Source organism: Prionailurus bengalensis, chromosome E3 (assembly GCF_016509475.1).
Source record: "Prionailurus bengalensis isolate Pbe53 chromosome E3, Fcat_Pben_1.1_paternal_pri, whole genome shotgun sequence".
Lineage (NCBI taxonomy): Eukaryota > Metazoa > Chordata > Mammalia > Carnivora > Felidae > Prionailurus > Prionailurus bengalensis.
In genome coordinates, this window is record NC_057357.1 from 39,055,477 (window position 1) to 39,077,301 (window position 21,825).

Genomic DNA, 21,825 nt, shown 5'->3' on the forward strand with positions numbered 1-21,825 from the left:
CGTTTTTTCATTAAAAAAAAAAAAATTACTGGAACCTCAAAAAATGGAAGCTTAGTGATCTTCTCTTGACCTAGAGGCCTCAGTGTCATCAAAACACTACCTTATAAGTCCATGATCCAGAAATGCCCGTGTTGTGAAATTATCAGTGCAATTGCAAAATATCCTGCTGTGGACTGGAAAGCCCAACTTCCTACCCAATCCTGCGTATGTATGTGAGCCTCAGCTCAAAGGAGTTTCCCGGCAAGGGGAGACAGGGCAGGTTGTTGTACTATTTGGTTTCTGTCTCGGCAGGGGGAGGCTGCCTGCAACATAGCTGTGTTACTGCCTTCTGGAAGCTTGTACAGGTCCTGGTCCCAGAGATGCGCAGTCAACACCCTTCTTGCCCAACCTGAGAATATCACACATCTAACATTTGCATCACACGTATGCATTTGGATCCATCCATTTTTTTAGAGAGTATGTTGGGTTTGGGGTTATTTTTCTGAGGAGGATCCAGAAAACCAAAAGCACTGGATACTCTGTAAAAATATGAAGTACGAGGACTGACTGGACAATAAGAAAAATTCAACTAAGCAGAACTCAATCTAAGAATGATCCCAGGCTGGTCACACACTGGCAGGTGACACACGGTGCTGTTTGTCCTGCCAGGCATCAGAATGTTGTAACGGACCTGTGGTCAGAATGACCATTTTGAGCCTCCTTGGTCATCTGGAAAAAGTGACATTACTGGTTAGTGAGGAATAGTAAAATAATAAATTATTATCATGCACGGGGCGCCTGGGTGGCTCAGTCGGTTGAGCCTCCGACTTCGGCTCTGGTCATGATCTCACAGCTCGCAGGTTCGGGCCCTGTGTCGGGCTCTGTGCTGACAGAGCCTGGAGCGTGCTTCTGCTTCTGTGTCTCCCTCTCTCTCTGCCCCTAACCCACTCGCATTCTGTCTCCGTCTCTCTAAAAAATAAGCAATAAATACATACATATATACATACATACATACATACATACATACATAAATATCATGCAGATGGACAATATTGCAAAGTGGCTAAAAGAGGGAGTTTGAATCCTGGCTGAGTCACTGGGCAAGTCGCTAAACCACTAATCCTGGCTGTAAATGAGATAATGAATCCTGCCCTAAGGGGTGCTGCAGAGATTCCAGGAGATCATGCGTAGAAAGCAAGCCGTGCCTGGTACAGAGCACGCACCGTTGGAGGGGAACTGTGTTACCAACCAAACATCTGTAAGCCGAAAATTTCATGACAAAGACAGAAAGTTTAAACCAGGACTTGCAAATGACAACGACGAAGTGACAGAAAAGTCACCACTTTGCATATACCATTGTAGCAAATGATTTAGGAAAGGATTGCCGCCAAATGCCAAAATCATGGGGTGAAAGACATTTCCACACACTCGGGCTACTTATTAATTACAAAGAAAAAATAGAGACATCCCGGGGATGCCTGCATGTACCCTCAGTCTAGTAACAAGGAGACACCCAGACAGATCTAAACTGAGGGACATTCTGCTTGGAATGCACTTTTCAAAAACATTGTCTTGACAGAACTTTAAGAGGTGGGTAAGTGTGAGAGTGTTCTAGATACAAGCAGGCTACAGAGATGTGACACCTAAAAGTGATGCAGGATCTCTGATTCAGCCCCGGATCAGGAAGGGGGAAAAGCTGTCAAGGACATTATCACCATGGCAACTGAAGAAATCTGATGATGGATTCATTAAACTATGATAATGATGTTAATTTTGCAGAGTGTGATGACTGTATTCTGAGTATTTAAAATATCCTTGGGGCGCCTGGGTGGCTCAGTCAGTTAAGCATCCGACTTCGGCTCAGGTCACGATCTTGGAGTTTGCGGGTTCGAGTCCCATGTTGGGCTCTGCGCTGACAGCTCAGAGCCTGGAGCCTCCTTTGGATTCTGTGTCTCCCTCTCTCTCTGCCCCTCCCCTGCTCATTCTCTCTCTCAAAAAATAAATAAACATTAAAATAAATAAAATAGTATCCTTATATCCTCGTTCTTAGTACTTAGGGTATCTGGTATTTGGAGTAATATCTGATAATGTTTGAGATTCATTACCGAATGGTTCAGAGGGGGAAAAAATGAAAAAAAAAGTTCATGCATGTGTGTATGTAAGAGAGAGAATCACCAAGTACTGTAAGATGTGAACAGTTGGTGAATCCAGGTAACTCTTCTCAACTTTTCCATAGGTTTGAAATTTTTCAAAACAAAAAGTTGGGGATAAAAATCAGAAAGACAGAAGGCAGAAAGACAAGCAGTTAACTGTGGCAGAAGTCAGCTCACCACACATATGACTTGCGTTAGCTCTGGAGTGACTTCTAGAACCCCACACTGGGCCATGAGCTGCAAAGGACACCTATGCCTTTTTCACCCTTCTTTCTCCAGCATCCTGGCATGGTGTCCAAAATATGTGTTTAGGGCATCTGGCTGGCTCAGTCCATAGAGCATGTGACTTTTGATCGCCGGGTTCTGAGTTCAAGAGCCGGTTCAAGAGTTCTGAGTTCAGCTGAGTTCAAGTTGGATGTAGAGCCTACTTTAAAAAAAAAAAAAAAACTTGTTACACAAATGTGCAGGGACCAGCACCCTCCCTCGGGGGTATGCCCTCAGGAAGCCGGGGCAGAGTAGGAAACAAATCAGTTTGACATTTCCACGCAAGGTGTTTTGAGGCCTTCACGATGCTGAAAGTACCAGACAGCTGGACCTACACCAGCAAGGGTGACACCAGGGCTTGTGTCCTGGCAGTGCCCTTCTGGCTTCGCCTCCTTCTTGGTGAGGGAAGGGCAAAGCTTGTGGGGCTGCATTTGTTGATTCCATCCCCCCCCCCCCCCACATTTGCTCTGGAGAGTCAATAAAATCCCAGGAGTCTGCAGGAGAACAACTGGCCAAGGGGACAGACCCTTTTCCTCTTCAGCGTGGGACCAGGGCTTTGTTCCTATTCCCCACGCCCGCCCCCATATCCTGGGAGGAGAGAGGGAAGCATCTGAGTGCCTGCTCAGGATGAAGGCTCTGGAATCCGATCCCAGACCCCCTTCCACGCGCACACATATTTACCCGATGCTCTGCAGGCCGGTATGTGGAGGTGAGGGGTGGGACATCTGGAGGACCATGTGTCTGGAAAGGCGTTGTGCCCTCCCAGCCCTCTCCAAACCTGTCAGAAAGAGAACATGAGCCAGTGATGACACTGGGAACAAACAATGACACTCACAGATCCATTTTCACCAGAGTGCGGAGTGTTTCCTGTGCCTTTTCCGTTATTTCACAACCTGTCTCTTTTTACTCACCCTCTGGGCTCCAGGACAGAAGCTGTTTCAGACATCTGGCTCCGGCCTCTCCTGGTCAACACCATGATCAAGACCCCTAGTGACCATCTGCTGCACTCCCTGGAGGGGCTGGTGCCCAACGACTTTGAGAGGTTCAAGTTTAAGCTCCAGAACACCAGCCTGGAGAAGGATCAATCCCGGATCCCCCGGGGCCAGCTCCAGAAAGCCAGGCCAGTGAGGCTGGCCACCCTGCTGATCACCCACTATGGGGAAGAGTGTGCCGTGCGGCTGACCCTGCAGGTCCTGAGGGCCATCAACCAGAACTTCCTGGCAGAGGAGCTCCACAAGGCGACTGACCCAGGTAAGCAGGTCCCATGCCCTTGCACCCTGCAGCACGACTTCGGGCTGTTCATGGGGTGGGGCGGAGGTGCAAGAAAGAACTTGGGTCTGGACCAGTGTGTTGTGACCTGAGGATTAGGGGTCCCGGGTTTCCCAATGACCGCAGTGACACTGGCCGAGCAATTCCTTTCTGCTGCTCAGGTCTTTGGAGCTGGGTGAGCATAGCCAAAGCTCCCAAAGGCTTAAAAAAAAAAAAAAAAACAACAAAAAGACTAAGATTCTGACTGTGGGACAGAATCAGAAGAGGCAGGAGCTAGATGCCTGATCTTAGAGGATCCTGCACTTCCTAAGTGCTTAACGCTTGCGGACCGACAAGTATCTTGGGGAGAGGACCCACCTAATTTCTTTTGAGCTCTCTGACCCATTTCACAACGGTATTCTAAAATTCCCAATCCTTTTTCTTCCTTTCCTCCATCTTTTCTCTTCCCTTGTTTTCCTCCCTTCTGCCTCTTGTTCTTCTGCTCCTGTTTGGTTGTAAGTTTCTGATTTCATTACACTGTGATCGACGAATGTGACCTATTTGATGTTTGCTTTTAAAGATTTTTTGTGTGTGAGATTTGGGGGGAGAGCTAATACGTGTTCGGCTTAAAAAATATTCTTTCTCGCTTCTCAGCCTTTTGGCTAAGATCAAGTGTAAAAAAATACTCTTTAGTGTTTGAGTATTTCTTCTACCTCCAGACTCCAAGGACACATTAGAAATGCTTTCCATGTGTGTTTTTTGAGGTAGAAATGTTTAAATAACATGGAACTTCTTGCTTTTGAAAGAGTGATGGATTAAACCATAATCGGAGTCTAGTGTCATTTGATGAGAATTTTTTTTTTTTTTTTGGATGAGGAGAATTTGTAAGTTACTTTGTTATGTTTTAAAACCTGGTTATTAGCATCTTAGCATCTTCAGGGCTTTCCCCCCAGTTCTGGAGCCAGTTCCAAGAACTTACCATTTTCCTAGGAAGCAACATGTTTTTACAACAGCCAAGTGTTTTGTTTTTTTTTTTTTCAACGTTTATTTATTTTTGGGACAGAGAGAGACAGAGCATGAACGGGGGAGGGGCAGAGAGAGAGGGAGACACAGAATGGGAAGCAGGCTCCAGGCTCCGAGCCATCAGCCCAGAGCCCGACGCGGGGCTCGAACTCACGGACCGCGAGATCGTGACCTGGCTGAAGTCGGACGCTTAACCGACTGCGCCACCCAGACGCCCCACAACAGCCAAGTGTTTTAAACCACTCTGAGGTCATTTCAATAAGAGCTTCTTCAAACGAAATATTAAGGTGCTAATTACAAAAAATCTTCATTTCTTTACAAGAGTAGTGGTTTTCTTTTCTTTTCTTTTTTTAATTTTTTTTTTTCAACGTTTATTTATTTTTGGGACAGAGAGAGACAGAGCATGAACGGGGGAGGGGCAGAGAGAGAGGGAGACACAGAATTGGAAACAGGCTCCAGGCTCTGAGCCATCAGCCCAGAGCCTGACGCGGGGCTCGAACTCACGTAGCGCGAGATCGTGACCTGGCTGAAGTCGGACGCTTAACCGACTGCGCCACCCAGGCGCCCCTAGAGTAGTGGTTTTCAAGTTACATCCATCCCAGGAAGATGTTTCAGGGATTCTTTGGAATGTCAGCAAATACTTAATTCAAATTTTATTAACTTTTCTAACTCACAAAACCAACAAATTCATGTTAACATGTGTCATTAGGGGCGCTTGACAAACACCTTAATACTTCTTTATTGAGGGATATTATAAGTGAGCTTTGTACATGTATAATCATGCACACACTTATACAAGTAAACTAGGGTTTTTATGTATTTTATGTATTAAGAATTCTGTGTAAGACTTTATATTGGACGTTCTCCTGTCAAAGACGTTTGAAAAGCACCATTTGGGAAATATGTAACAACTAATTAGCATTTTCTTATTTAATGGTAATTGACTGCTGTTGCCTAGAACGCTCTGAACTTCTGTAATTTTTTTTTAGACAGAGCACGAGTGGAGGAGGGGGAGAGAGGGAGAGAGAAAATCTTTTCAAAATTTATTTGTTTTTTAAAAAGATAGAACACACGTGGGGGAGGGGCAGAGAGAGAGAGAGACAGGGAGACACATATTCGGAAGCAGGCTCCAGGCTCGGAGCTGTCAGCAGAGCCCGACGCGGGGCTCGAACCTGTGAACCACGAGGTCACGACCCGAGCCGAAGTCGGACGCTTACCCGACTGAGCCGCCCCGGCGCCCCAAAACCTCTGTAATTAAGAGGATTCCCCTTCTCTCCCTTCTCCCAACCCCTGGCCCCGAGCACCACACATTTTCATGCCTTTGCATCTTGCTGTCTTTGCAGAGTCTCTGATACAAGAAAGTGGTGCAGACGGTTCAGCAATGTCTTGTTCCTCCGGGGAGAATAAGCCCAAAGGCCTGAGGATACCAGATGTCCTGGAAGGTGATAGGCAGCGGCAAAGTGGTGACGGGGCCCCCAGTCTGCCATCCAGCCAGCCTGAGGCTGGAAGGGGGACCCAGAAGAAGCCTCAGGGAAAACGGAGAGATCAGAAGACCTCCGAAGGCCTGGATATGCTGGGCAAGCCAGGGGCTAGGAACGCGACTCTGTCCTCCAGGAAATGCCCATTCCCTGGCAAGCTGCAGGGGGACAGGGGGATCGATCCCAGTGTCAGGCTACGCAGGAATGCCAGCTCTTTAGGAAGGCTCCAAGGACTGAACTATGGGTCGCTTACTGGGTCCCTAGGAAGGACAAAATCCAAAATAAATGAAGCATATTTACCTTCTGGACAGAAGCGCCCCAGAAGTCTTGAAATGACCATTTTTTCAGGAGAGAGAGAAGTCCCCAATCCAGAAACTCTTCTGTCTCAAGAGAAAATGAGAAGTGACAATCCAGACTCAGCGGCCGCCCTCAGTGAAGTGGCCACTCTGAATGTAGGGGCTACTGTGACTCCAGAGAAAGGCTTTAGGAATCCAGAACATTCCATGAGCCTGAAAGGGGGAGCATTCAGGAATACACTTCCCAATGTAACATTGACTAGAGCAAAGACGACCTGGGAGCATCCAGAATCTACAGGACTTTCTAAGAAAAACGGAATTGCGGGTCAAGAACCCCCTGAGGCCTTGACAGAGGTGGTAGGCGGTGAGTTCCATGAGCCTTCAGATCCAGAAGTTCCTCCTTCTTCAGGTGAGAAAGGACCCCAAAACTCACAAGACCTGGCATCCTTAGAGATGGTGACCAGTGCAGGTGTTCCCGCACAAACCTCCTTTTATCCCCAGTGTATTTATGTCACCAGATGCCTGGATTTCCCCTGACATCCCCGACCCTTTGGGAATCTGAGGTAGGATGTGAATCCTGAGAAAATGCACGTATGCACATCTTCACAAAATGCTGCATCAAAGTTCAACTAGTCAGTTCTTAGACACCCTGAAGTCCTTTAGAATTCCGAGGGATTCATGGACTCCAGCTTGAGCATCTGGGAAAGACTGGGTAAAAATACCCGCTTCTCACAATGACCCCATGGCAGTATGTCACGGGGCTGAGATTCTGCCATTCACCCCTCTCTCTGGGCAGCAAGGAGAGCTGCTGGCTAAAATGCTAAATGTCTTTCACTTAGGAGGCAGAAATTAGGATTATGTTGGGTTGTGGGTGACAGAAATGCCAACGTAATGCTAACTGACACAAGCTACAAGTTTGTTTCTCTTTCATATACGTGACTCACAGGTGGTTCATAACAAGGAACCAGGCTCCTGCTGCTTTACTGTTCCACCAAGCTGGCTTTCAAGCTCATGGTCTCATTCCGAGCAGCAGGGTGGAAGGACAAAGGAGAAGAGTATCACTTAGGCAAGATTTCCAGAAGTTTCTAGAAGCTGCTCGTGATGCCTCCATTTATATCCCTTTGGCCAGAAAGCAGTCAAATAGCCACACCTAACAGCAAGGGAGGCTGAGAAATGTAGGGGTTTGGAGGGAGGTTGGGGTGGGAAGCAGCCATCAGTTGATGGGAAGCAATCAATTCTATCACTAGGGAAGGAGGGGAAAATGGTTACCGGGCAGGCCTCCCACAGTCTGGCTTACAGACGTGACAGGAATTCCTGGGACCTTGTGAGAGGGGGTGGGAGGGGACTGATGGATTGAGTGTGTTTCTGTTTCTTGTACCTCCTGTCATTTCTGCCTCGTGAAGTTGTGCTGTGGTCCTGGGGCACAGCTGGTCGCAGCTGTTTGCCATCATGGTGGGTTAAGCCCTTCAGCCTTATAAAGTCAAATCCCTTTCTTTACTTCTGCTTAAGACTTCCTGAACTGGATGGGAGGAGAGGTCTTTCATTGAACACACACTTCTCAACTCCTTACCATGTGCCATCGACTCTCCTAGGGGTCAGGCTGTGAGTAAATCCACGTCCTCAGGGAGATCCCGCTCACATCTTGAGCAGCCTGGGTGGTTTTCAGCGGCAGAGCAAACACTGGTCAGAATGTCTCGCTGCCTTTATATCACCTGCCAGATCCGCGTCTGTGTGGGAAGAAGGCATAGAATTTATAACAAAAGACTCTTCTTTAGCATAAATACCCAAGGATTGCAAGTCTCAGGACTGCCCTGAGATCTAGCCCTTAACCCTCAGTTCCAGTGGGTGGTTGACTGCCTTGCTGGAGCGAAGTCAGGGGAGGACAAGCTAGAAGCGGCCACAATCTAACCAGGAACTCATGTGTCCCAGGCGTAGGCTTGCTCCCTCTGCTGTGCTTGGTAGCACCCCTGCATCACACCTTGGCTTTGTCACTCAGGAACTTCTTCCACTGCCGTGTCTCCAGGGAAGCCACGGGATGAGGCTGTGTATGTCCTTGGCCGTGCCCAGGAAGGAGACCCGGTTGGTGGCACGCATGTGCGCGATTCCTGCAGACGCTCCGTGGCTTCCAGGGATCCCAAGACCTCAGACAGCTGCTCAACTAGCTGGCTCCAGAGCCAGGCCCCACTCTTGGTAAAGAACTCAGGAGACTGCAAGCAGCAGGAGGGCCTGCATATGACCAGCTTGAGCCCCAAGGCCCTGCCACAGTGTGAGCGACATATGAGACAGGCCCAGTTGCTCTTCTGCGAGGACCACAGGGAGCCTATCTGCCTCATCTGCAGGCTGAGTCAAGAGCACCGAGGCCACCGGGTGCGCCCCATCGAGGAGGCTGCCCTGGAATATAAGGTAGGGCTCCCTGTTGTGGCCGGGGGTGGGGGGCTTTCTCTGCTGGTCACTGGGACGTGCCAGGGCAGCTTTATTTTCCCAACAACCCTGGGGGGGTGATGCATTAACCAGCATTCTTGGGTTGTAAATGACAAAACACAACACAAACCAAACCAGCAAGGAGGGAATTTAGTGGTTCATGTAGCTGAGATCCGAGGGCACTGGCTTCAGGCATCGCTGAATCCAGGTGCTCACAAGTCTTTATGAATCTCTCACCACTTCTTGGCTCTGCTTCCCTTATGAGATGGATTCATTCTTCCTCTTTCCTGGGCACCCTCCCTATGCTCTTGGCTGCAGCACCATCCGCCTTTCTCCCTACAGCAGATTTTTCCCTCTAGAGTTGGCACCAACTCCAAGTTTAAACTTCACAAAGTGCCCCTTTTCCAGGAGCAAATTCAAAAGCAGCTGGAGTATCTGAAGGACTTGAGAAAATCTGGGGAGGAGCAGAGATCTCAGGGGGATAAGAAGACCGCGGACTTCCTGGTAAGGCCAGGGGTGTTCTGTGGCCAGTCCTTGCCTGGATTCACCCCTACAGAAGGAGGGAGGGGACCAAGTATGAGCAGGGGGGTCCCCAAATGATGTTCTGGTTCATAGGGAAACAGAACTGATCACATATTTCGAACCACCTGCTTTTGGGGCTCCTGGGTAGCTCAGTCGGTTAAGCATCTGACTTTGGCTCAGGTCATAATCTCACGGTTCATGGGTTCGAGCCCTGCATCGGGCTCTGTGCTAACAGCTCAGAGCCTGGAGCCTGCTTCGGACTGTGTCTCCCTCTCTCTCTGCCCCTCCCCTGCTTGTGTGCACTCTCTCTCTCTCTCAAAAACAAATAAACATTAAAAAAAATAGAATCACCTGTTCTTGACGGGGCAAGGAGGTGACAGGAATCCAAGGATGAGCTTGCCCCTGGAGAGGGAGACCCACCTCCAGCAGGGAAGGGAATCTCCGAGGACCCTGTGTTTCTCATACTTGCCGCAAAATGGTTCAGCGAAACTAACACCAGTGGCTGTTGCTGAGGGATGGGATTGAGGAAATGGGAGGTGAAACTTTTCCATTTTGTTTTGTTTTTTTTAATCTTATTTATTTATTTTGAGGGGGGAGGGGCAGAGAGGGGGGTAGAGAGAGAATCCCAAGCGGGCTCCAACCTGTCAGCGGGGGGCCCCACTCAGGGCTCAATCTCACGAACCGTGAATTCATGACCTGAGCCAAAATCAAGAGTCAGATGCTTAACCAACTGAGCCACCCAGGTGCCCCAAGACTTTTCCATTTAAAATTTTTTTTTTCAACATTTTTATTTATTTTTGGGACAGAGAGAGACAGAGCATGAACGGGGGAGGGGCAGAGAGAGAGGGAGACACAGAATCGGAAACAGGCTCCAGGCTCCGAGCCATCAGCCCAGAGCCTGACGCGGGGCTCGAACTCACGGACCGCGAGATCGTGACCTGGCTGAAGTCGGACGCTTAACCGACTGCGCCACCCAGGCGCCCCAAGACTTTTCCATTTTAAATAGTCCTCCGCATCGTTTTTATAATTGTTGCCCATTTTATTTTTTTTACAAACACCATATTGATTTTTAAAATTCAAATGGTTAAAGTCGACATTTTCTTTAAAACTGTCACTTTGTGGTGCCACGTATTTCAATAAATACACTTGTGGGCCTTCCTCTGTGGAACTTGGACACATAAGTTGCTTCCTTTTCCCTGCAAGCGAATTTGCCTCCCCCAATGAGCCTTAATTTGCCTGACGCATTTCTGTTGCCTGGACACCATCTCCTACCACACCACAATGGGGAACAGGCAAAGATAACAAAGGGCAGGAATGGGGACAGGCAATGGCATTGGCCCAGGTGTCTGACTTTTGGGAAACTCATGAAGCGTAATAAAAGAAAACCCTATAATCCTAAGTGGCTCGGAACGTGTGGGTGAAGGAGAGGTCAGGGATGCCCCTGTCATGAAGGTGAGGCAGAGCCTGGGTCGCAGGGAAACTCAGGTGGACAAGAAGGTCTGCCCTTCCCTTAAGACACTCACAATGACATGAGCCCCTGTAGAAAGGAGATGTTGTTTTCCCCTTCTGTTCTTCTTCCTTCTTTCAACAGTCAAAAAAAATTATTTTGTTTCATCATATGGAAGGGGGAAGGGGAAGCTCTTTTTTATAGCACAATGCCAGCTAAAACAAATATAGAAGAATAATTGAATTAGAAATTTTCCAGGGGCACGTGGGTGGCTCAGTCAGTTGAGCGTCTGACTTCGGCTCAAGTCATGATCTCACAGTTCATGAGTTCGAGCTCCACATCAGGCTCGCTGCAATCAGCGTAGAGCCCACTTCAGATCCTCTGTCCCCCCCCCGCCCCCGTCTCTCTCTCCCCTCCCCCACACCCTCTCTCTCAAAAATAAACAATAAAAAACAAAACATTTCCATTATATGAGCACCAGTATAAGAATTGACACCAACAGGGATCATCAACAGATGCTAAAATTTTCAGCAGGAGATAGTAAGAGAACAGGATACTGACTCCTCCAATTACTTGATAATTATAAAGGAAATAATGTATATTTACAGTGGAGAGATGTGATAGACCCCTCCTCAACCAAGTGACCGATCTCAGTCTCACAATAATAGTGAGGGACAAAGTGGACACTCTGCCTCCCCGTGCCATGTGCTAGGGAAGCCAGAGCACTAAGTATATGGTATTCTTGTCCACGACATGTAGCCGAATTTAATCATGGGCAAAACTATCAAACAATTTTAGAACAGTAAACATGACAACTGGCCTGTCCTCTTTAAGAAAGAAAAAAGCCAGTGTTGCTACCATCAACAACCACCACCAAAGGTAAGGAGACATTTTTGGTTCAAAAGGACCAACTATGCTTTTGAGCCAAAAATGAAATGACTTTTTTTTAAAGTCCAGATCCTAGAGGATCTGAAGGGGCTTCTCTCTCCATGGAGGAAGGGGAAGGTGCCCTAGAGCCACTTCATCTCTCTGCAGGAACTCTCTAGTGATGAGGAGAAAGAGGGTGGTAGAATATGGACCAAGGGCTGACCTCTGTGCAATGGTAGTGGAGGTCAAGTTCACTTCACATGAATGGACGACGGCCTCCATTCAGAGCCACACTGAAGACCTTCTACATGCCAACACTTTGACAGGGAGTGAGGTCTCCCTCCTGGACGATTTGGTAGTTATAACCTCATCCATTTATGACCCCAGGGAGAGGCCATCCGCACACTGGCTTTCAAGGAAGAAAGAAGGTGATACCGGGTATCTTAGTGTCCTGTGACTGCCGTAACCAAGTGCCACGGACAGAATGGCTTAAACCACAGAAATATATTCTCTACAGTTCTAGAGGCCAGGAGTCCAGCATCAAGTTGCTGGCAGGATTGGTTCCTTCTGAAGGTTTTGAGGGAAAGACACATCCCGGGATTCTCCCCTCAGCTTGTTCACCTTCTGCCTACGTTTCTTCACATGGCGTTCTCCCCGTGTGTCTGTGTCCCAACTTCCCCACTGCAGGATGACCTCACCTTAACTAATTGCATCTGCAATGACGCTGTTTCCACACAAGATCATATTCTTTACGTAGTAGAGGTTGGGATTTCAACATAGGTATTTGAGGGGATACAAATCAACCCATGATACTAGCTTTCAGGGCATTTTACGAGAGCCAGCCCCTGCCACTCTCAGTCTGTTCTGGAAGGTTCTGTCCATTTTGCCTCCTGCTCTGAAATGCAGGCCTCCAAGAAGCTGAGGAAGCCTGCCTCTTATCCATCGCCAGGAGGTGGGCTTCTGGGGATTCTCTGGGCACACACATCCAGCACACTGCACAGACCCCCTACACCTTTCTGTTCCCCAGAAACAAATCGAAACCCGGAAGCAGAGAATCCGGCACCAGTTGAAGCAGCTGTACCATTTTCTGGAAGAGCAAGAGAAGTTCTTCATGGCCTCCTTAGAGGAGCTGGGCCAGACCCTTGGCCACGTCAGGGAGTCATACAGCACCCGAGCGTCCAGAGACATCGCCCTTCTCAATGAGCTGATTGAGGAGATGGAGGTCAAACAGAGCCAGCCAGAATGGGAGCTCATGCAGGTGAGTGTGGTTGGACCCGGCCTTCCCCTGCCCGCTGTGCCCAGCAGGACGACATGGGCTCCCGGCACTGCAATAGTTCTATCCAAGTCAGTACAGGACGAGAGTCTTACGCCCAGATCCCCTTGATGAGCTCTCAAGAGCCCAGGGTGTCCCAGCATTCAAGGGATCCCCTGGCATCTCCGAGAAGAGAAAAGCAGGGCTTGGGTGTGGTTCTGCTGCAAGCCCCACTGGGCGATGAGAATTAGAACTGGGGAGAGGTGCCCACTTTTACTGATACCCTGGGGCTGAGAGATCAGGAGGAAGGGCCAGGAGTCAGCACAGCCCCTAGGAGACTGGTAATGGAGAGCTTCCCTCTTTTCTCTCCTAGGACATCGGAGTCACCCTGCACAGGTACCGAGAGGCTCCCTCCTGTTTCCTTGGGTGTGCTACAGGAAGCAGTAGGGGAGGCATTCCTAGGAGGGAGATGCTCCCAACCCCGGGTCTGTGACTCCTCCTGGGCTTCTCCCATCTCCTGCAGCTTGCAAAGGCCTTTTTGGATTTGTGTAGGGAAAATGGGAGTGTGATCAGGAGGAAGAGCACGGGCTGAAGACCGGAAGGAACAAACACAGCCTGTGGTGCTAACGGTGGTTCCTAAGAAACCTCCCTAAAGGCGAACTGCCTCACGAAAACTGTTCCTGCAGAAGTGCCTCCCTCCCTGAGCCCACAAGTGCTTATGGGGAGGGAAACCCCTGCTAAGGGTGGATATGCTAAGCCCAGCCCACAGGGGAGGGAAGAGAAAAGGAGAGAGGACGACAGGGGAGGGAAGAGAAAGGGAGAGAGGATGCTAGATGTTACAGTCATTCTGGGAGCTTAACAAAAGCCTGACATCCAGGCCCTGGCACACAAATTCAACCCAAATCTCCAAGAGTCTGACCCTGGCATCATTTTTCTTGTCCTTTCCCCGGTTTTTTGTTTTTTTTTTTTTGGTGGTAAAACATATCTTACATGAAATTTACCACTTTAGATGTGGTACAGTTTAGTGGCATTAAGTACATTCGTATTATCGTGCAACCGACACCACCATCGTCTCCAGAACTTTTTCATCATCCCAAATGGAAACTTCATACTATTAAACCTTAACTCCCCACTGCCCCCTCACCCAACCCCTGGCAACCACCAATCTACTTTCTGTCTTTGTGAATTCGACTACTTGAACTGCTTCAGAGAAGTAGAATCATTCCGTATTTGTGCTGTTGTGCCTGGCTTATCTCACTCAGCGTAATGTCTTCATTATAGGATGTATCCGAATTTGGTTCAGTTTTTTAGGCTGAGAAATACTCCATTGTATGTCGACACCAATATTGTTTATCCTTTCATCCATCAGTGGACACTTGGATTGCTCCCACCTTACAGCTATTGTGAATGATGCTGCTACAAATACATCTGTTTGAGTCTCTGCTTTCAATTCTTTGGGGTATATACCCAAAAGTAGAATTGATGTGTCATATAGTAATTCTATGTTTGGTTTTTTGAGGAACCATTATACTATTTCCCACCGTGTCTGCACCATTTTACGTTCCTACCACCAATGCACAAGGGTCCCAATTTTTCCAGGTCCTTGCTAATACTTGTGATTTTGATTTTTTTCAAAATAATAATAGCCATTCTAATGAGTCATATCTCATTGTGGCTCTTTGTTCTTCTTATCATTTCTATTTCAACAGCAAAAGACCGAAGAAGTGTAATTAATTTGACCTAGCTAATTCTGGGCTGAACATTTCAATATCAGCACCATTTTCAGGCCACTATTAAAACTGATTGTGGTTTTGATATCAGTGTTTTTTAAAACCCCCTAGGTCATGCCAATCTGTGGCCAAAGTTGAGGACCAGTGTTTAAAACTCAAAGTCCAGAGAAGACTTTCTTGGCAAAACCCAGGCAGACTGGGTGTGCCCTGTGGAGGTTGCACCTTACTTCCAGCTCATGGGAACTACCCCTAGGCTCCTGCCTTCTCTGGCCAACAGTCTTTTTTTAATTTCAGAGAAAGAGAGAGTGCTCGTGAGGGACGGGCAGAGAGAGAGAGAGAGAGAGAGAGAGAGAGAGAGAGAGAGAGAGAAATCTTAAGCAAATTCCAAGCTCATTGTAGAGCCTGACTCGGGGCTCAATCCCACGACCCTGGGACCATGATCCCAAGATCATGACCTGAGCCAAAATCAAGAGCCAGACGCTCAACCGACTGAGCCACCCAGGCGCCCCAACAATCTTTTGTCTCTAGGGCCAAGATGGTGACTGTCCCTAAGCCATGGGCCACTCCTCCAGAGGTGGAAAAAAAGATGCACTTGTTCTACCAGAAATCAGAGTTTGTGGAGAAGAGCATGAAGTACTTCTCGGGTAGGTGGGCTAGGAAGAAAATGGGAGGTACCTGCTGACTTCCTCCCTGAGATCCACATAGCCCAGAAGCCCCTGGCATCTCTTCCCCATCGCCCACGGCCATTCTGACGCCACCTTCAGCCTCTTCCGGATCTGTCCCTAGCCACGGAACCTAACTCAACCTCCCTTTCTTCTTTTAGAAATTCTACATTCAGAAATGGACACCATCAATGGTGAGTATAGTGGTGGTATAATGTGCTTGCCAGGGGCTACTGTGATATTCCCTACGCTTGACTTCTGGGCATTATTTAGAAGAGAGAGAAACACGCGTATCAAAGGCAGAAGAAAGCCCTCATAGGCTCTGTACTGGACTTGTTGGTCGGGTCGTCTCATCAGACCACAGAGTCTCCAAGGCAGACCCTGGGGTCTGGGAGGAATGGGGTTAATCCAAGCAGAGGAAGCAAGGTCCTGAGCTGGGATGGGGGTCCTTGTCTGTCCTGGTTGCAGTGACCAGAGTAGATTTAGCCTCTCTGAATTGGGATGCTCAGGGTTCCCCCCTCTCCCATCTTGTTTTTCTCTATAGTTCCAGAACTCATTTGCGCTCAGACACATGCCGGTAAGTGCCCAGACCAAGGCAAGTGGCCTTCACCTGCTGGGTCCCCGTGCTGACCTCCACTGAATTCTAGAAGAATGTCCCTTTGCATGTTTCCTGGAGGTGGGGAGGACCCTGTGGGGATGTTGCCCATGGACCCCCAGCTAGGTATTCTAATTCTCTCTGCAGTTAATGTGATTCTGGACACAGAAACTGCCCACCCCAATCTCATCTTCTCTAATGACCTGAAAAGCGTGAGACTTGGAAACAAGTGGGATCGTCTGCCTGACAGTCCAGAAAGATTCGACAGTTGCATCATTGCCCTAGGCCTTCCAAGCTTCCTCTCTGGCCGCCATTATTGGGAAGTGGAGGTAGGAAACAAGACAGGGTGGATCCTGGGTATCTGCAAGGCATCCATGAGCAGGAAGGGGAACATGACTCTGTCACCTGACAATGGCTATTGGGTGGTGATGATGACAAAGCGAAGCGAATTCCAGGTGTCCACCATTCCCCCAACGCGCCTGCAGATGACGGAACCCCCCAGACGTGTCGGCATCTTCCTTGATTACACCACCGGGGACATTTCCTTTTACAATGTAACAAACAAATCCGTTATCTACACATTCACCAGCTTCTCTTGCTCTGGGCCCCTTCAGCCTATCTTCAGCCCTGGAACACATGATGGAGGGAAGAACACGGATCCTCTGATCATCTGTCCAGTGGGTGGCCAGGGGCCTCCCTGAATGCCCAACACTTTGCATCTCTCTTCTGGCTCCCAGCCTTGTATCTTGAATCCGTACACTCAACTGTCATTATCGAACACTTACTGGGTTTCAGCTGCTGTGGGTAATATATTGAATAAGAGAATAGCGTCTATGTCCAAAATGCCTATGGGATGGTTGCAGAAATAAGCTAGGTACACAAATATTGGTAAAACAAGGGTGAAGAGAGCACATGTACTGATGATACCTCAAAGGAGGAAGTACATGGCTGTTGCTTAATAAAGCCTTGTATGAATTAGCACCCTAAGATGCCCCCAAGACAGAGACCTCACCCTCAGGTTCCCTCAGAACTCTATGGCAAAGATGTGTCCCTTCACTCCATCTGCCTCTTTTCTTGAGGACTTGGAAAGCTGAAAAATCAATCAAGCAGACTGGGCCTCATAAATAAACCGATTCGAAAATTTGGTCATAATTGCACTCGGTTTGCACTCAATTTGTTGTCACTTAGTCGATCACTGTGAGATCCCACTTCCCTACTGAACACCATGAGAAAGACGGAGCTGCTCGAGTGGGAAAAGAGACACACGTTTCAAGTGTCAGCTTTTTAAAAAAATCTGTCCTGATCCATGGAGAATCTGTGGAATATTGGGTGTTCTAGTTCAGGTACTCCCTCTGCCATCCCCCATTTAAAGAGATGCAAAGAAAAAGGATGTAAGAGGGAGGGAGAAAAGAATCAAAAGAATATTAGACTCTAAACCTCTCCTACTCCGACTCATCTTTCCATTTTCACGCTAGAACCTAGACTGGACTCAAGTTCTCCACAGTTGTGGCCAGAACATGAAACAAGGCCTTGGTTCCTTCCTGGAGTTTGGTTCTATGCACACAATTGATACTCCAACACAGTTCATGTGTTCTATTTGCTTAGCTGTTCCCCATTTCCCCTTGATGAAACCTTTCCGTGAACATCTTCCTGTATTTTCTCCACCACCTCCCCGTACATATATATTTTCTCCTGTTATTCATAAAATGGCTTCAGAATGTGAACTATTTGATGACACTTGTTACAGCTGGCCATACAACCCTTCAGAAAGATTAAATAATGTTTCACGCCCAAAGTAATGTTTGTCATTTAAGCATTTTTTTTTTGCGAACTCAGTAGAGATGTAATGGGGTTTTACCTATGTATTATTATGTATTACTTATGTATTATTAATGTATTTATTTCATTTATTTCATCACCTGTTAGTGAGGCTGTGAATTTTCCATATGAACTCCTACTTTTCACTTCATTCTACAGGAACAGCACAGTTCCTTTAACTACTTGCTATGTAGAATCTAGATAGGGAACTCAGCTGTCTGTAGTTCCATAAATATTTTTATGGAACTACATAAATATTTTAGGTACTAAACATTTGTATTTGTAAGATGAAAATTTCCCCCTTTTTTTTTCATTGAGATAGAATTCACATACCATAAAATCCACACTTTCAAAGTGTATATTAAGGGGCACTTAGGCATGCAACTTCGGCTCAGGTCAAGATCTCACGGCTTGTGAGTTCGAGCCCCGCGTCGGGCTCTGTGCTGACAGCTCGGAGCCTGGAGCCTGCTTCGGATTCTGTGTCTCCCTCTCTCTGCCCGTCCCCTGCTTGCACTCTGTCTCCCCCTCTTAAAAATAAGCATCAAAGTATGTATTAAGCGGGTTTTAGTATATTCACAATATGTACAAACATCAGCACTAAAGCCAGAATATTTTCATCACCCCCAAAACAAGCCCTACATCCACTGGCAGTCACTTGCCATTCTGTCCCATCCCCAGCCCCCCCGCAACCACTACCCACTTTTTGTCTCTGTGGATTTGCCCGTTCTGGACACTTCATGCCAGTAGAATCATACAATATGTGGGCTTCTATGACTGGGTTCTTTCGCTTGGCATGTTTTCTAGGCCCATCCATGTTAAATGATGCGTTAGTACTTCATTCCTCTTTTTATTGCTGAAAAATAATCCATTGTAGGGACATACTACATCTTGTTTAGCCACTCATCAGTTAATAGACATCTGGATTGTTTCTTTTCAGCCGTTATGAATAATGCTGCTATTCCCATACAAGTTTTTGTATGGAAATATGTTTTCATTTCTCTTGAGCTTATACCTAAGAATGGAATTGCTGGGCCATGGTAATTCTGTGATATCATTCTGAGAGACTGACAAACTATTTCCAAAGTGCCTAAGCTTCTTTTCAAATATTAATGGCCATTTACTTTTCGTGACTTCATAGCCTTTGCCTTTTGTCTTTTATCAGTTGGCAGGAGTTCTTTGTATGTTGGGAATGTCTAATTCTTTATCTGGTCTTTCTTTTACAATTGCTTTCCAGTCTATTCATTATTTGACTTTATTAATACTGTTTTTTAAAGTTTTTTTTTTTTAATGTTTATTCATTTTTGAGAGACAAAGAGAGACAGAGCATGAGCAGGGAAGGGGCAGAGAGAAGGAGACATAGAGTCTGAAACAGGATCCAGGCTCTGAGCTGTCAGCACAGAGCCTGATGCGGGGCTAGAAGTCACAAACTGCGAGGGCCTGACCTGAGCCGAAGTCGGATGCTCAACCGACTGAGCCACCCAGGCGCCCCCAAAGTTTTTGTAAAATACAGTTACACAGGATATTTTACTTTAAGGCATTTCAGTTTCTTGTTTTGCGTCTACATTAACGTTCTTTTGTGTTCTTTTACTGGTTATTAAATTCCATTTTTTTGTGTACAGTATAAGGAAACGAGCCTTACTTTCTTTCCAGAAGAAGAGACAATTTTTGCTTAGCATCGTCTATTTTACGCTAAGTTGAAATGCTACCCTTCATACAGGTTCACAGACATTCAGGTCAATTTTGGTATTTACTATTCTTTTCTACTGTTCTATTTATTGACTCCTAGTTCAAATCATACTGATATTATTTATTTTGAGAGAGAGACAGAGAGAGAGAAGGAACGTGAAGGAGGAGCAGAGAGGCAGGTAAAGAGAGAATCCCAAGCAAGCTCCGCACCGTCAGCATGGAATCTGATGTGGGACTCAAACTCACTAACCATGGGATCATGACCTGCATACTTTTTTTTTTTTTTTTGAGGGGGGAGGTGACAGAGAGTGCAAGCACACAGGAGGGGCAGAGAGGGAATCCCAAGCAGGCTCCGAGCTGTCAGCGTGGAGCTAGATGCAGGGATGGAACCCACGAACCACAAGATCATGACCTGAGCTGAAATCAAGAGTCCCCCACTTAACTCACTGAGCCACTCAGGCCCCACCAGCACCCTTTTTTTTTTTTTTTTTAGTTTATTTATTAGAAAGCACACGCCTGAGCAAGGGAGGGGCAGAGAGAGAGGGAGAGAGAATCCCAAGCAGGCTCCATAATGTCAGCACATAGCCCAACACAGAGCTCTGCCTCACCAACTGTGAAATTATGACCTGATCCCAAATAAAGAATTAACCGACTAAGCCACTCAGGTGCCCCCAAACCATACTGCTTTGCTTGAAGCAATTTTTGTTGCTGTTTGCTTTGTTTTGTGTTTGATGCCTGGAAAGCAAGTATTCTTTATTTTTACAAAAACTTGTGGTAGGGGCGCCTGGGTGGCGCCGTCGGTTAAGCGTCCGACTTCAGCCAGGTCACGATCTCACGGTCCGGGAGTTCGAGCCCCGCGTCGGGCTCTGGGCTGATGGCTCGGAGCCTGCAGCCTGTTTCCGACTCTGTGTCTCCCTCTCTCTCTGCCCCTCCCCCGTTCATGCTCCGTCTCTGTCCCCAAAATAAATAAACGTTGAAAAAAAATTAAAAAAAAGAAAAAAACTTGTGGTAGAACACAGTTTTGACACTACTCTGTAACATATTAAAAAAATTTTTTTTAACGTTTATTTATTTTTGAGAGACAGAGCACGGGTAGCAGAGGAGCAGAGAAAGAGACGGAGAATCTGAAGCAGGCTCCCGGCTCCGCACTGACAGGCTGACAGCAGTGAGCCTGATGTGGGGCGTGAACTCCCAAACGGAGGGATCGCGACCCGAAGTAGGACGCTTAATCGACTGAGCTACCCAGGCGCCCCTTCTGTAACTTTTTTTTTAAATTTTTTTTTCAACGTTTTTATTTATTTTTGGGACAGAGAGAGACAGAGCATGAACGGGCGAGGGGCAGAGAGAGAGGGAGACACAGAATCGGAAACAGGCTCCAGGCTCTGAGCCACCAGCCCAGAGCCTGACGCGGGGCTCGAACTCCCGGACCGCGAGATGGTGACCTGGCTGAAGTCGGACGCTTAACCGACTGCGCCACCCAGGCGCCCCATCTGTAACATATTTTAAACCATGGCTAAGTGAGTCACCTATAGTCAAGGTTAAGAAAAAAAAAAAAAAATTTGTATTTTTACTTGTGTCATCCAGCCGGAGGCTGGTGTTGCTCAGAGGAATAAGGCAATCCCTGCCCCGAGGTTGTCACAACCCTGAGCAGTGCCTCACTGGGGAATAAACCGAGTACAGGCACAACGCAAGGAGAAAGGATGCTTAGGCCTCCGTGAGAGGCTGAGCACGGAAACGAAGGCGACTGGAGAAGGTCCACTAGGATTTCTCTGAAAACAAGATGACCCGTTCAGAACGCACGGTAGAAGCTGGCAAGCAGGGAAAGGGAGGGTCGCCCGGCTCTGACCTACGGGCCGCCCCCGTCAGGAGGAACAGCTGTGACAGGACCCGGAACCCGGTAAAGACCTCGACCCACCACCCACTCACCGCCTCTGCAGTCCTTTGACCCACACTGGACGCCCTGGAGGAAACAGCCGCCGCCTCGCGCAGATCTTCCGGTCCGAGAGACAGCCCACATCCGGCCGAGCCGCAGGGGTGGCGTGTGGGTGGGATGGGAGTGGGGCTGCCCCGTCGCAACCGCCGCGCCTGGCGGTCACCCGTTGGCTACTTGGAGCCGAACTACATTTCCCAGCAGGTCATGGAGCTACACCGCCAGTACCTGGAGAGGTGCCAGTCCGTCATGGAGGCCTGGGGCCAGCTTTCTGCCTTTCGTCTCCCAAACAGGGCCCCAGACACAGCGGCTGCCGCCAGCCTAACCTCCCTCTGTCGCTGAGAGGTCTGTCGCCGGCCTCGAGCCTCGCCTTCACAAGCGCAGACTGCTCGCTCCGAGCGGGGAGACCAGGCTTCCGCACCGGAAGCGAAGTACCGGTCGTGACGTAGCAGCT

General features: G+C 47.9%; 1 protein-coding gene and 1 long non-coding RNA gene across 6 annotated transcripts; one reads left to right on the forward strand and one right to left on the reverse strand.

Moving 5' to 3' along the window:
- Window positions 1–13: 13 nt before the first annotated feature.
- Window positions 14–21,808, reverse strand: LOC122471765. Of its 4 annotated transcripts, none has more exons than XR_006294270.1 (5): window positions 21,600–21,786; window positions 9,736–9,892; window positions 8,012–8,168; window positions 3,078–3,174; window positions 2,005–2,559 (listed from the first exon to the last, which is right to left on the reverse strand). It is a non-coding gene; the product is annotated as an uncharacterized LOC122471765 (long non-coding RNA). The 4 variants fall into 4 exon arrangements; XR_006294269.1 differs by lacking the exon at window positions 21,600–21,786 and adding an exon at window positions 21,368–21,593; XR_006294267.1 differs by lacking the exon at window positions 9,736–9,892 and having other exon boundaries at window positions 14–2,559; window positions 21,600–21,808.
- MEFV (MEFV innate immuity regulator, pyrin) lies at window positions 3,295–17,089 on the forward strand. Of its 2 annotated transcripts, none has more exons than XM_043560749.1 (10): window positions 3,295–3,647; window positions 6,011–6,850; window positions 8,465–8,844; window positions 9,271–9,366; window positions 12,726–12,956; window positions 13,324–13,346; window positions 15,209–15,324; window positions 15,504–15,536; window positions 15,887–15,919; window positions 16,085–17,089. In XM_043560749.1, the coding sequence occupies exons 1-10, from the start codon at window positions 3,371–3,373 to the stop codon at window positions 16,636–16,638; spliced, it is 2,583 nt and encodes an 860-aa protein (XP_043416684.1). In that variant the 5' UTR covers window positions 3,295–3,370; the 3' UTR covers window positions 16,639–17,089. The 2 variants fall into 2 exon arrangements, with proteins under 2 accessions (XP_043416684.1, XP_043416683.1); XM_043560748.1 differs by having other exon boundaries at window positions 6,011–6,805.
- Window positions 21,809–21,825: the final 17 nt, after the last annotated feature.

Coding starts and splice junctions, on each gene's coding strand:
- MEFV (XM_043560749.1), top strand. CDS start 3,371: ATGATCAAGACCCCTAGTGACCATCTGCTGCACTCCCTGGAGGGGCTG. Junction 8,845..9,270: donor AGGCTGCCCTGGAATATAAG/GTAGGGCTCCCT, acceptor CCCCTTTTCCAG/GAGCAAATTCAAAAGCAGCT. Junction 15,537..15,886: donor AGAAATGGACACCATCAATG/GTGAGTATAGTG, acceptor TTTTCTCTATAG/TTCCAGAACTCATTTGCGCT.